The sequence below is a fragment of the Trachypithecus francoisi genome, unplaced genomic scaffold (genome assembly GCF_009764315.1).
Source record: "Trachypithecus francoisi isolate TF-2019V2 unplaced genomic scaffold, Tfra_2.0 Lachesis_group5, whole genome shotgun sequence".
Taxonomy (NCBI): Eukaryota; Metazoa; Chordata; class Mammalia; order Primates; family Cercopithecidae; genus Trachypithecus; species Trachypithecus francoisi.
In genome coordinates this window covers 76352223-76367038 of record NW_022681470.1, presented here as the reverse complement: position 1 = coordinate 76367038, position 14816 = coordinate 76352223, and the positions used below count along the sequence as shown (strand labels likewise).

General features: G+C 33.5%; 1 protein-coding gene across 2 annotated transcripts in view; it reads right to left on the bottom strand.

Moving 5' to 3' along the window:
• The window catches only part of LYPLAL1 (lysophospholipase like 1), a 38774-nt gene that overhangs the window by 22100 nt on the left and 1858 nt on the right, over positions 1-14816 (bottom strand). For both annotated transcript variants that reach the window (XM_033195484.1, XM_033195485.1), the window contains exon 2: positions 10908-11007. In XM_033195484.1, coding sequence (XP_033051375.1) covers positions 10908-11007 — 100 coding nt within the window. The remainder of the gene's footprint in view (positions 1-10907; positions 11008-14816) is intronic.

The window sequence follows — 14816 nt, the reverse complement described above, 5'->3', positions numbered from 1 at the left end:
TTCTGTGAGAGAATTAAGCCCTAAGACATACATTATAGATAATGAACTGACTTACCTCCAACACATCTAGAATGGTGCTAGTTCTATATCATATATACGGTGGGCAGGGGAACAGTCACTCAAATAATTTTCTATGTCTTGTGATTCAGCTGAAGAGCTGTAGTTGAGAAAGGCTCTATTTTGTTCCACTAATCTATTTATCTATTAAGTTAGTATCACATTAATCACATTATAGCGGTTTTAGAGCATATTCTGAAGTTGTGTAAGGTAAGTTCCCCTCTCCTTACCATCATTACTACTAGTCTGTGTTTTCATACTTGTCCTACCTATTCTCAGGCATCTATTGTTCTTGATTATCCAATAAATTTATCAAAAAATTTAGTAAACTTTAAACTACTTTCAAATAATTATCCTTAAAAAATATTTTTAGAATTCTAATTAATATTGCATTATTGTCTGAGAATTACATTTTATGACATAAACCTGTGAGGAGGGCAGATTTTTGCAGACTGAGCTTTTCCTTCATTGCTCTTTATCCAGGCTCTCAACGCATGCAGAAAAGATAAAATCTTGCACCAACTCTATAGTAGGACTCCTACAGAGCACAAATTATCCCACAACCCCATATGCCTTCTGACCCCAGAAGCTGTGTGGCTCTAGAAAGGTAGATAAATTGGAATTAGAAGGGGAGAGAAGGCAGAAAGCATTCAAACCTTCCTCCTCCCAGAATCCCTGAAAATGAGAGTAGATGTTTTCCAAATAGTCATTGTCAGACAAAATGAAACCCCAAATTGTAGTCAAACTGTCACTAAAATCACGGTGAAGTTCTAAATCAAAATATCAAAAATACAACACTCACTTTAAAATTCCAATGAGCCTGTTACCCTTTTGAATTGTTTCTACTTCCCTTTTCATTTGACGCTGCTATTTCTGTGTTTATTTGTCTGTCTAAATACTTAAATAAGGATGATATCATAGGCTAAAATGTGAATCATTCTGGGAACTCAGCCATTAATGGAAAAAAGTGACATTCACTTAACTTTTCTTTTTTTGACAATACCTTAATTAGAGATAGATGCTCAGTAGAGGTAGAATCCCAATGTAAGTATTTTACTAATGTGGTAGTTAAAAAAATTAAAATTCTCTTCAAATGGAGTAATTGAGAAAAGTTAACGAGAAAAAAATAATTTAGAACTTTCTTGCTAAGAAAGCATAACCAAGAATGTATAAATCTCCTAAAATGTTAGAATAACATTTAAATAAAATATAAAGTTTGTTTTTTAAACAGCTAAAAACTGTCACATATGTTATACTCATTCACCTTCTTCCTCAAATAAATCACTTTATTAGCTGGTATAAAACTCCTCAGACATTACCACAATAAATAAATATGTTTGGCAAAGAACATCTGTGTGGTTCCTAAGTTAATCAATCAATCAACCCATTACACATTGGTAAAATATTAAGCTAGAATAAAATGTCCAAGGTTAAAAAAAAAGAGTTGACATTCAGTTTGACACTAAGTTGTTTTTGATCTGTGTTGCCTTAAAGTCATAAAATCCAAAGGTCATTTATAACCTTTAAATTAACAAACTGGCACCAGTCTTCCTCTTTATCCTCATTGCATACCACTTCTCCCACCATTCACTAGGTTCCAGTCACATCTGTCACTTCCTTTTCTTCAAATAGGACAAGCTCATTATCAGTTGAGTGACTTTGCATCTGATATCCCCACTACTTAGAGGGCTCTTTGCAACATTTCTGCATGGTGGGCTCCGACTGTTCATTTAGGTCTCAGCTCAAGTGTCACCTTCTCAGGGGAGCTTCTTTGACTCTCCAACTGAAAATATACCTCCCTTTTACCCCACAACACACACATATACTCTCTATCCCATTATTCTATTTAACAGTCTTAATACCATTTATCACTATTTGAAATTATTACATTTAATTTCCCTTTATTTTCTGTCTCTACATGACAGCAGGGACTTTATCCTTTCCACAGACATAGCCCAGGTGCTAAGAACAAAGCCTGACATAGAATAGATGCTAAATATTTGCTGAATAAATTTCAGTAATCATCTGTGTCACTTGGGAATAATTTGTGTCAGTTAGAAATAACCATGTTTAAAATTATTTTTGCTTCAAACATATTTTGACTTTAACTCTTGTAAAATCTACACTGTGTTTTGTAGAAAACAGTTCATTTTTGTTCCTTTTTTAAAAAACCATACCTAGGAAAACTTTTTCATACTAGTGCATATTTAAACATACCTAATACTTACCAAAGAAGTACATTATTTCTTCAAAGTAGCTGTTTTTAGTAGGGTTCCTTACTAGCATACTTGTAGTACAGATCTACCGTTATCAGGAGAGGGCTCTCCTACTACCATGCTTCAGATAGGAATCCTAAGTGATGGAGTAAAGAGGAATTCAATTGTTTACGATGCCTAAATAAAAAAATGCCTAGTTTATTTTAGAATAGATATTTACTGAAAAATACAAACATGGACTTTATGTGGAAAAACAGTGAATCCAAACGTATGGGCACTATGCAAATCTTATTACTTTTATAATTTTTTAAAACACCAAAAGAAACTATATTATCATATAAATCATAAGTGGCTTGTTAAAAAGTATTTTTAAATGGAAATTCTGATAATAAACACAAACTAAGAAAATCTCTAATTGTAAATATAGCTAAAGCATGTCATAGAAATAAAAATCTTTATTGGGCACTTGAATTAAAGAGTCCAAATTACTACAGTGGGGAAAAAAAAAAAAAAAAAAAGCAGTATTTTCCATCTAAATCAACACAGCAAACTAACTGCTGAGTTTTACTGAATATGCCCCTACCTTAGCTGATTTAAAACATCTATTACATATAGTTGAGGAAAATGGATACCTTATAATCAAAATGGTAATTCACAATTTAATCAAAACACACTTACATGCTATAATAGACCACAACTGAGTAAATACAATAAACTATTGTTCTCCTCTTAAGCTCTTTAAAATATGGTTGACTGTTGAAAACAAAAATTATAACCTTGTTTGGTACAGTTTTCAATGTATGCAGACAAAATACATACGAAAACTATAACATACACAAGATGAGGATAAAGGAACCTATATAGTTACAAGGAAAAAAAAAAACCAACAAAGAACTCTAAGTAGGTAAAAAATCTGTGCTATGTACATAATAATCCCTACGGCAATCAGAAAAAAATAAAGTAAAATGGTGTATTAAAAAATGAATAATTCAGTAGAAAGTATAAAAGAGAAACAGAGGAATGAAAAGCAGTAGACCTAAATTCAAGATGTAAATTGCTTAAACAAATCACTTGGAAGACAAATTATCAGCTTGGTTAAAGATGAAAACAAAACCCAACTATGTGTTGTCTATAAGAAATCCACTTTAAATACAATGATATAGGTAGGTTAAAAGCAAAAGAATGGACAAAGACATACTGTACAGCTCTAATCAAAAGGTAAAAGGATGAAAAGTGTCATGTAAACAGTAAGCATAGGGAAGTTGAGGTATACTATATTTTTATTAAACACAGCACAACAGAGTATTACCACAAATTAAAAAGGAACATTTTATAGATAAAAGTAGCCATAAAAAGACAATAATACTACATGAATATGCACCTAATAATATAGCCTAAAAATACATAAAGAGAAAACTGACAGAACTAAAGGGAGAAACAGACCAATCTACAATCACAGAGGTTTTAATACCCATCCCTTGGTAACTAACAGAACAACTTAGAAAAGTAATCACTAAGCATATACAGAATTGATGTGATGCTTTCAAACACCGTGAACCATTAACATTTATAGAACATGACACACAGAAATGCACAGTAATAGTCACCAAGATAGACCATATGCAAAGCCATAAAAAGGTCCCAATGAGTATCAAAAAGAAGAAAATCATACAGGCTATTTTCTCTAACAATAATGAAATGAAACTAGATAGCAGCAGTAATAAGAATATCTAGAAGAGCTCCAAATATCTGGAAAGAACATATTTCTAAATAACTCCTGGGTTAATGAGGACCCAGAACTTATGGGTTATTTGGGACCCATGGGTTATATAGGTCCCAGAACTATATTTTCCGTAACTGGCCAGAGTAATACCTTCCATCCCACATGCCCTTCTTACAGTGTAACTCTGTCTGACACTTCATCAAGAAACAGAAGTCTGTTTTCTCCGCTTGATTCTAAGTAGTCTTTTAACTAACGAGGGAAGAGTACTATGTTACTGCTAACACTAGGTCTATAGGTCTGGTTCTCTTTAGACACTTGCTCTTGGAATCCAGCCTCCATGCTGCCAGGAAGCCCAAGATACTACATGGTGAGGTCTCACATAGGTGTTACAGTAATAAGACCAAAGGAAGGTCTTTATGCCATATATCCAGCATTATGCCATATATGTGAGTGAGCCTTCAGATGATTCCAGTTCCTAGCAATCACATGACGAGTCATCACCAGTCTTCAAGTTTCCCCATAGGAGAGGCCCCAGATCAAGTCATAACTACTGGCCCCCTTCTGAATTCTTAGCCCACAAAATTTGTGAACGTAACAAAACTATTATTATTTGGGGTGGTCTGTTATATAAGTACAGCAATGGGACCATGAAGATTTGAAAACATTTCAACACAAATAAAAAGAGAGAGAAAAAATTAGTGGAACTTAGCTAAAGTAATATTAGTGAGAAATGTACAGATTTAATGTAAATAGAAGAAAATAAGAAATATAAGAATAGATATAAATGAAATAGAAAGCAATTAAGAGAGAAAATAAGAAAGCCAAAGTTGGTTCTACAAAAGCTTAATAAAATTGGTAACCTCTTGGTAAGATGAACCACGAAAAAAAAGAGAAAATATACAAATTATTACCAGTAATGAAATAAAATGTATCAACAACAAATCATAAAAGCATTAAAAGGAAATATCATGAACATCTTTGTGTCAATAAATTTGACAAATCAGAAAAAAGATACAAATTTCATAAGAAACACACATTATCAAAACTGGCATAAAAATAAATATAAAATCTGAATATCTTGGTTTCATGAAAGAAATTGAATTCATTACCAAAACCTTCATACAAGGAAATCTCAGGTTCAGGTAATTTCACTAGTGAATTTTATCAAACATTTAAGGAAGAAATAACATAAACTCAGACACAGAGAAGGGAATCCTTCCCAATGCTTTTAAGAGACTAGCATAATCCTGATGATAAAGTTTTTCAAAGGCATTAAAGAAAATCACAGAACAATATTCCTCATGAACACAGACATAAAATTCTTTACCAAAGTATTAGCAAAACGAATTTAGATACATATAAAAAGGATAATACATTACAAAAGGGTTTATCTCAGGAATGTAAGGTTGGTTTAAGACTTGGAAATCCATTAATGTAATTCACTGTGTTAACAAAATGAAAGATAAAAACCACGGCTATTTCAAAGGACATAGAAAAGCATTTGATAAATTCACAAAGAAACCTCTCGGCTAATTAGGCAAAGAAATGTCCTCGATATTAAAAAAAAGGCAAAAATACAAAAAAAACCCTAGAACTAACATCACACTTAACAGTGAAATACTGAACACTTCCCCTCTAAGATTACACAGGAAGGAAGTACTCACTTCTATTTAACATGGTACTGGAAGTTCAAACAAGTTCAAAAAAGCAAGACAATGAAATAAAATGCATACAGAAAATTCATAAGGAATATACTAAATAAGTACTAGAAATAAGTGAATTTAGAAAGATAGGAGGACACAGGAGAAAATAAAAAAGTAAATTTATTTCTCTGTACTAGCAACAATTTAAAAATTAAATTTTTTAAAATTCCATTTACAATAACATGAAGAAACGAAATACTTGTAAATAAATTTAGCAAAAGACTTCTACACTAAAAACTCCAAATCACTTCTGAGAGAAATTAATAAAGACCTAAATAAATGGTGAGACATACCATGTGTATGTATTAGAAGGCATCTATTTTCTCTAAATCAAATTAGATTCCATGAAATTTCAATCAAAATCCAAACAGGTGTTTTGTAAAACTGAAGAGCAGGTTCTACAATTTACACGTAAATGCAAGTAACATAGAATGAGCAAAACTTATACCACTTGGTTTCAAAATTTTCTATACAGCTATGATAATTAAAACAATTTTGTACTAATATAAGATTAGACCAACAGACCAATGGAATAGAGTCTAGATAAGAATTCAAATTATGCTCACAAAAAGACTTGTAACAAGAATATTTATGGTAACATTATTCATTAGTTCTCCAAATGTGTAACAACAGTAGATAAATAAATAAATTGTGGTATATTTATACAATACCTACTTAGAATTTTTAAAATTGAACTATTGATATACACATCACAAATATAGATGAACTCTAAAAATACCAAGTTGAATAAAAGAAGCCAGACACAAGATTACATTAAATCATTTCCCTAATGACTCCATTTAACTGAAATTCAAGAACAAGCCAAACTATGCTATAGTAATAGATATCCAAACAATAACACATGAGATGGGAATTGACTTGAAAGAAGCACGAGGAAACTTTCTGCGGTGATGAGAATATTCTCCAACTTAATTGAGGTAAATAGGTGCATAAAGTTACCAAAATTCTCTGTACTATAATTTATCAAAATTAACTATGCACATACAATTTTTGTATTTCACTGTAATTTTAAAGAAACATGTTAGAACTTATGTCCACAAGATGTCATTAAGAATGTGAAAATGCAAACCACAAAGAGAAGGTATTTGTATTCATATATCCAACAACAATAATAAACTGTAGCCAAAAAACTATAGAGCTCCAACAAATCAATAGAAAAAGATGACCAAATAAAAAGAATGGGCAAATAATCTGAGTGGGCATTTCTTTTGAGGATATTTAAATGCTCAATAAGCATATGAAACAGTGTGGAACATCAGCGTTAAAGAAATATTAATTAAAAGCACAATAAGATACCATTACACATCTACTGGTTTGTCTAAAATTAAAAAGACAATGGAAAGTATTCAGGAGGATGTGAGATAAATGGGAATATTGAATACTGCTGGCGAGGCTGTCAACTGTTACAGTCTCTCTGGAAATAGGTTTGGCATTGTGTACCAAAGTTAATAAAGCTTAAACCTGCTTTTATACGTTTCATTTTCACTCATTTCTATAAATACTGGCTTGGGTAAAGCCACATAATAGTAAGCATCATTTCCATGTAACGGGAGACTAGATACATTCTAGGACAAAACTGGCCAACTAACAGGCAGGTAAACCCTGAATATCATTTACATGCCATCAATTGAATGATTTTACAAGCCAAGTAATATCTTCATTATACCCTATAGGAATAACATAGTCCATGAAATATCTGTAGTAGAGAAAAACTTACAGGTTTACAAGTGGCAAAAGAAAAAAAACAGGAGAGAGAATAAATACCAGAAATGTGGACAATATTGGAAAGATGTAGTAAAATGTTAAAGCATGAAATCTTGATAAATTTTTAAAAAGGTTGTTAAAATTCATTTTTATCCTGAACCAATCACATTAAAAAAAGTGAGAGTTAAGGAAGGCACGTATCTATCACATGCCTCCTTTAGATGTCATCGGAAAGGTAGCAAGCAAGGTAGATGACACCAGAGTCTCTCTTATTAGCAGCACAAGAAACACTGCCATAATAGATGGAAGGTAGCAACTATCCTTACAACCCCAAATGAAGCCATATTATGCTACAAAAGCAAGGACAATAAATCTATGCCCAAACTGCTTGCCTAAACAGGGTCATGTGTTAGGAACATCAGTTAGAAGTCTTAAAACACCAAAGTACACCATGAATGCCAGAGCATTCTAATAAAATACTATCAAACAGCATTCTGAAGTGTGGAAACCAGTTAAAAGCTGTAGACTTAATGATACCGCAATGCTCCTCAAGTTGAGACTCATTAGTTAAAAGTGGCCCATAATCTTGTGCTCATTCAATTAACCTATTACTGGGTCACGCCCTAGGACAAGTAACTACAACCCCTTATGAACAACAATTCTTAGATTATTTACCACAACAAAATATGCTTTTTAAAACCTCACATAGGCATAAACTATTATACAATTAAAATATTAGTATTATATATAAATACCCACAATTACTCATTCCTATTACACTATTTTAAATTATAACAAGCAAATATTGCAAGATATTTATTCGATATTCACTAAACATCTATTTGTCAGGTTCTATGCTAAGTGCTTAGAGATACTGTATCCTTCAGTGTCTGTAGGAATACAGAAGTAAGTATCATATAAACTGTTTTAGAAAATTAGTCTAGCACAAGGTAGGAAAAAATCAGCTAATTGTAATATACTAAGTATGATATCTCTCTTAACTGACCTCCATTGAACTGCCTTACAGTATTAACCAAACCCATGTGTTCCTATATCTAATGCTCACGGAAGACCAAATGGTCCGGATCAAGAGGCTTCATTCTTGCACACCCTCACACTTTCACTCCCACAAATTGAGCCTTATGTTTTTTATGCTTACCAAGAGTCAACTATGTTTGTTCTCAACTTTATGCCAGCTTCATTTTCTATTGCAATTAAATAATTTAATAATTAAAGTAATGTGGTGGAAATCTTCTATGTTTCGCTACTAATAAGTGAAAACTTGAGCAAACCAGTAAGTATTGTATGCATAAGTAAAAATGATGACTTAATCTAGAACAGTGGCTCCAAATATATTGTATATGGGAACTCCTCTTTAAGGTCTAAAACTAAGCTGTAGAAAATGGCAGCCCCCACCACATAAGGTTTTGAAGCACATAAATGTAGCCAGTGCAACTTGAGGAACTTAATTTTCACTATTATTTAACTTAAGTGTAATTAGCTGGCATCAGAGAAGTAAGATATGTAGTATATGTAAAACACATGCCAATTTTTGAAAATTTAGTGTGAAAATATAAAATATCACTAATAATTGTATACCAATTACATGTTGAATATTTTGAATATACTGGGTTAAATAAAATGTATTGTTAAAATTTTACATATTTCTTCCTTTTTATAATGTGGTATCAAGAAAATTTTAATTTATTTGTAGCTCATATTACACTTCTGTTGGTGAATATGGTCTAAAATGTTTGATGATCTGTCCAAATAGCTATTGATTATAAAACTGTATAACAAAAAGCTACTATGAAGCTGGCTAGTCCAATGATTTCATATTTTACTAAATCACAACAGCAACCACAAATAGCGCTTAGTGCACATGGAGATTTCTGGATTTTCTGAAATACCTCCGGCCTAAAGTTTGAGAAATACTGTCTAGAATTCCTATCACAATGGGTAATGACGTGAAATTCTTAAGATAAAAAACATTAATTCCTAGAATAAGGTTTTCAATGGTCTTATGATTAATTAGACAATTGTATTTATATTTAGGCAGAAATGAACTTCTTTCCTCTCTGCAGAAATACCACTATGTTTCTTCCTTCCAACTCAACTACCCTAAAAATCAGTAACAAAAAGCTCTTTTGACATTTTCAAAGACATGCAATTTAGAGCACAAAAATAACCACTGGTGACTAGGTCTTTCAACTACATTACCAAACTTTTGAACTCTACTAAAATTACATTTAAATAATAACTCCTTTGAGTCTTCAGTCTTACATTATCATTTTGTTCTCTCTTTTTCAATTCTATCAATTAAAGTAAGTAAATTCTTATTAGTACATATAAAAACGTCCTTGAAGTTCTGGTTTTATTTCTCTTTAATACTAAGTTAACGGAAACATAAAGCAAGGCATTTGCATAGTATGCCTGATAAGAAAAAATCAAGAACAGGCTGGGCGCAGTGGTTCATGTCTGTTATACCAGCACTTTTTGGGAGGCCGAGGTGAGTGGATCACCTCAGGTCAAGAGTTCCAGACCAGCCTAGCCAACATGGCAAAACCTTGTCTTTAAAATTAGCTAGGCGTGGTGTCACACGCCTGTATTCTCAGCTACTCAGGAGGCTGAGGCAGAAGAATCCTTCGAATTTGGGAGGCAAAGGCTGCAGTGGGCCAAGACTGCGCCACTGCACTCCAGCCTGGGCAACAGAGCGAGACTCTGTCTCAGAAAAAGAAAAAGAAAAAAAAAAATCAAGAACAGATTATGACAAATCAGATTGGGGCATAACTCCACGTATCATTTCACTTAACCAAAAAAAATCCCCAATACTTGATTTACGACATATGTTCCAAATAAAAGACTATGCAGATGTTAATTTAATATTTACAAAGGGCAGTTAGATCTCAAAACTATAGCAGTTTTATTACTGTGAATTTTGTTGCACACACCTACAGGTTATATAACCTAAATATTTATTAAGTAGTCAATTCCATCTTCCTACTCTGGTTTACTGATTAAAAAAGCATAACATTGTTTCTTAATAATCCTTTTAAATGTGGAAAGAATGCCATAAAACCCTTTTCCAGAGATTATGAACTCTGGCTTAACTAAATTATTAGAAAGATTATACTTGTTGGAGTTATTAAGTTTCCTTTTGGGGTGAATGTAGGGAAGAATAAAGTATGAAAGTTGAGCAATCTGCAGGGCAAGAGGAAGCAGAGTTACATAAGCCATGCTTGGGACACAGTTTAAATTCAGAGCTTTAGGGAATGCTTTACAGAGAGGGAATAAATTACTCATCTGACAAAACTTGGTCCAACAGTGTCACTGCAATAAAGGATACATTCTGGGGACAAAGTACTCTAATTTAAAGTATCTTAAATACAAAATCAAGCTTAAAGAACTCCTAGCTGGCACATCTCTTTACATATATTTTATGCCACAGAGTTATATTGACAAGTGAGATAAATTACTACATACCTGGGAGGAGCTGTTGGATAAATAATTTTTATGTGTTGGAATGTTAAATCTTGATTTAAAACCTGCTTGATCCACATTCTTAATCTTTGTCCAGAATCACCTGATGAATCACAAAATCAAGATTAAAATAAATATTTTAGTAATACAATGCGTTTCAAAGCAGTCTAAAACTTTTATGTCACACAGAGGATGGAATAAGGGATTTAAAAAACCTACATACATAATAATAACTGTATAGAAACTGACTTATTAATATGAATTAACTAACCAGGTCTCAGTAACTGGCAATAATTTTGATTATTTTACTCCTGGCTTCACCATTGATTACTCTGAAGATCTTGTTTAAGCTTAAGTTTTAAGTTTCCTAATTGTTTAGTGGGTATTACAGGAATAAATAAATTTATTTTTCTAAAAAAAAAATTATTTCTGTATTTATATGTGATTTTTAAGTCATTTATCTTATTCTTAATAGTAATAAATTCCTAAAGTGATTGTTAAACTTCTGTAGTTAGAAGAACCTAATATAATTTTCTTGGTTAAAAAAAAGTCCAAAAGGTATACTCAATGTAATTTTAACTTGAAGAAATCATAATTTAATTTTGATAACATGTTTACATGATCCAAAAGAATGATTACCTACTCCAAAGCTGATAATAAAAAAATACAAATATTAATATATATATGTATTTACACAAAAAATGGAAGGAAATAGAAGTCCATCTTATGGAGTCCTGAGGAGGAAATTAAGAGGTCACAACTTTAATTTTTTCATCAATTAACTCATTAAGGTGTCAGTTCAAAAACTGTCTATTGAATCTCTATTAATGTGTTAAACACTGTGTTCACCTCTAGAGAGGCAATGATGGCGGGGTAAGGGAGTAATCGAATCCATATTCTTATGGAGTCTGTAGCATATTGCGAAAAACAGAAATTAGTCAAAAAATCACACAAATAAATGTGAAAGGCAAACGTAACCGCTTCAAAGATGAGACACTTGCTGCTGCAAGGATTTATTACATTCAGAATCGACTGGCTAATGGAGTTCAAGGATAAATGCACTAGCCTATAAACTATGCAAGACGAAGTTTATTATGTATTTTATCTGAGTTATTTGTTCACATAGTGCCTAGAACAGGACTGACAAAAACTAGGTATCCAAAGATAGTTGCTAAATGGTTTGAACTAAAGTCTACAGGATGGTGAGAAGTGCAGGGCAGAAGCAAAAAGTATCCCAGGCAAAGGAAAGGGCAGGTGCCAAGATTCTGGACAAGAGGGAGCAGTAAGACATGTAAGAACTGAAAAGCAGAGAATGAAAAGAAGAGAAGTGTCTATAAAATGAGACCAGAGAAACTGTAGGAACCTGACAAATCTGTTCATGGAGAAGCCATGAATATTTCTGGCAGAAAGATTGGCATGATTCTAAAGGATCAATCTGGAAAATGTGTCAAGACAGAATTGAAAGAGAGCAAAAGTAGATGTACAGAGATCAGTTAGGAAACTATGGTTCATGCTTAGACTAGGGTGATGATGTAGACAGATACTAGAGAAATTTAGGTGGTAAAACTAATAGAGATTGGCAACGGATTTGTTATGAAGGGTCAATAGTGAAAGGTTTCATGGATGACTGACAGGCTTTTGACCAGAGTAACTGGGTGAACAATAATATTAGACACCTGCCTAGGCAGGAAACATAAGTAACAGGCATACACAGGTTGAGTGTGAGGTGCCTCTTTGTAATGCATACAAGGTCTAACACCATGGGTTGATTGAGCAACTATGGACAGGTAGAGGGGAGGACAAAATCCAGCCTAGGGTCCTTAAGGAGGATAAGCTAAGAATGAGTTTCACATTATTAAAAAGTCCTTTCTTAAAAAGAAAGAGAAGGGAAAAATATGGGGAAGAGACTTTACATGGCCCACAAAAGCTAAAATGCTTACCTGACTTTTTACTGAAAGTTTGCCAACCCCTGCCCTACACTACCTGGATACCAGTACCCTCTTGGATATCCCTTCCTATTCTTCTCACTCCAGGCACACTAGCCTTACTGCTGTTCCTTGAACATGTCAAGGAACCTACCCTGGAACCTCTGACTTGGCTTTTCCTTTGTCTGAACAGTCTAACCCAATATCTACATTATTCTCATCACCTAAGTCTAGCTGTAAAGTTTCATCTTCTGTCATCTTTGCAGTGAGGCATATCCTGACTACTTTATTTAAAATTGTAACACTGTTCCAACTCCTCATCCAAGGAAGCATTCCCTTACCCTGCTTTCTTTGCTTCCATAAAACTTACTACCTTCTACTATAGTATTTATTTATTTCATTAGAACATAAGCTCCATGAGAGCAGTGATTTGTTTTGTTCATTGCTATATGATCAGAGCACAGAACAGTGCCTTACTCATGGAGGCTGTGATATATTTATTGAATGAATGGATTCATGAATGAATGTATCAGGCAGTTAGATAAACTTGTCTAGAGCTCAAAAATAGAATCTATGTATCTCCACAGAAATTCAAACATTCTATTTTTACCTATACACCGGGGACACAAATGGGTATCTCTAGGAGACTTCTGTGATTAGCCTAGGGAGAAAAATGTAGAGTGAAAAGACCTTGAACCAAATTTAGAGAAACCCCATCATTAATGGCAAGGTAGAGGAGGATGAGTCTGCAGAAGAAACCAGAAGGAGCAAATCAAGATAGAAAAAGAACCAGGAGAGTTTTTTGAGAAGAAAGCTGAATGTGGATGACAGTTCACATAAGAGGAAGACTGAAAATGTCCATTACGGCCAGGCGCGGTGGCTCAAGCCTGTAATCCCAGCACTTTGGGAGGCCGAGACGGGTGGATCACGAGGTCAAGAGATCGAGACCATCCTGGCTAACACGGTGAAACCCCGTCTCTACTAAAAATACAAAAAACTAGCCAGGCGAGGTGGCGGGCGCCTGTAGTCCCAGCTACTCCGGAGGCTGAGGCAGGAGAATGGCCTAAACCCGGGAGGCGGAGCTTGCAGTGAGCTGAGATCCGGCCACTGCACTCCAGCCTGGGTGACAGAGCAAGACTCCGTCTCAAAAAAAAAAAAAAAAAAAAAAAGTCCATTACATTGAGCGACACAGAGCTTGAGCTTACTGGTGACTTTACCAAGAAGCTACTCAGTCAACTTGCTGAGACTTACTACACAAGAAGAAAGCCATAAACAAGACACATGGTTTGTGCTTTGTGCACCTAATAGCTTAGTGTGGAATACAGACATTACGTTACATAATTACAAGTATGATGACTACTACTGAAAGAAGAATCAGTGTCCTATGGGAGCAAATAAGAGTGAATTAATCTGATCTGAGAGACTGAACAAAACTAATTAACCTATCATTTATTTTCATCATCTTAAAAGAAGGTCCGTCTTTAGTACTTTATTAATAGAAAAGGCTCAAATTAAGTTGGCTATATATAATTTACACTCCCATATGTTATTCTATGGCTGCTATCTCCTAGAAGAAAATCTCAAGCTTTTAAGGTTTTTTATTTGAAAAAACAAAATACGTCTTTAATAACATTTTTTCAGCCTTGAAGAATAAGAATGAAGCTGCAAAACAACATCTATGCATTCACAATGTCCACTTTTTAAAAAGCTAGTACCTTATTCCATAATAAAACTGTTAAAACTGGTTAACAGTATGGTAAAACTGAGTGTGATTAAACTGTTAGAATTGCTTTGCCCATATTCTAATTAAGCAGAAACCAAACATCTCCTATAACATAACCGCATATATTAAAGTTTAATGTAAAATCACTAGCTGCTAAAGACCTACTGGATGATAAAGACCTACTCCTAACGATAAAGATGATAAAGACCTACTCCCAATAAGGTTTTATTTACTTCAATGGATATTTAAACATATAGGAATCAC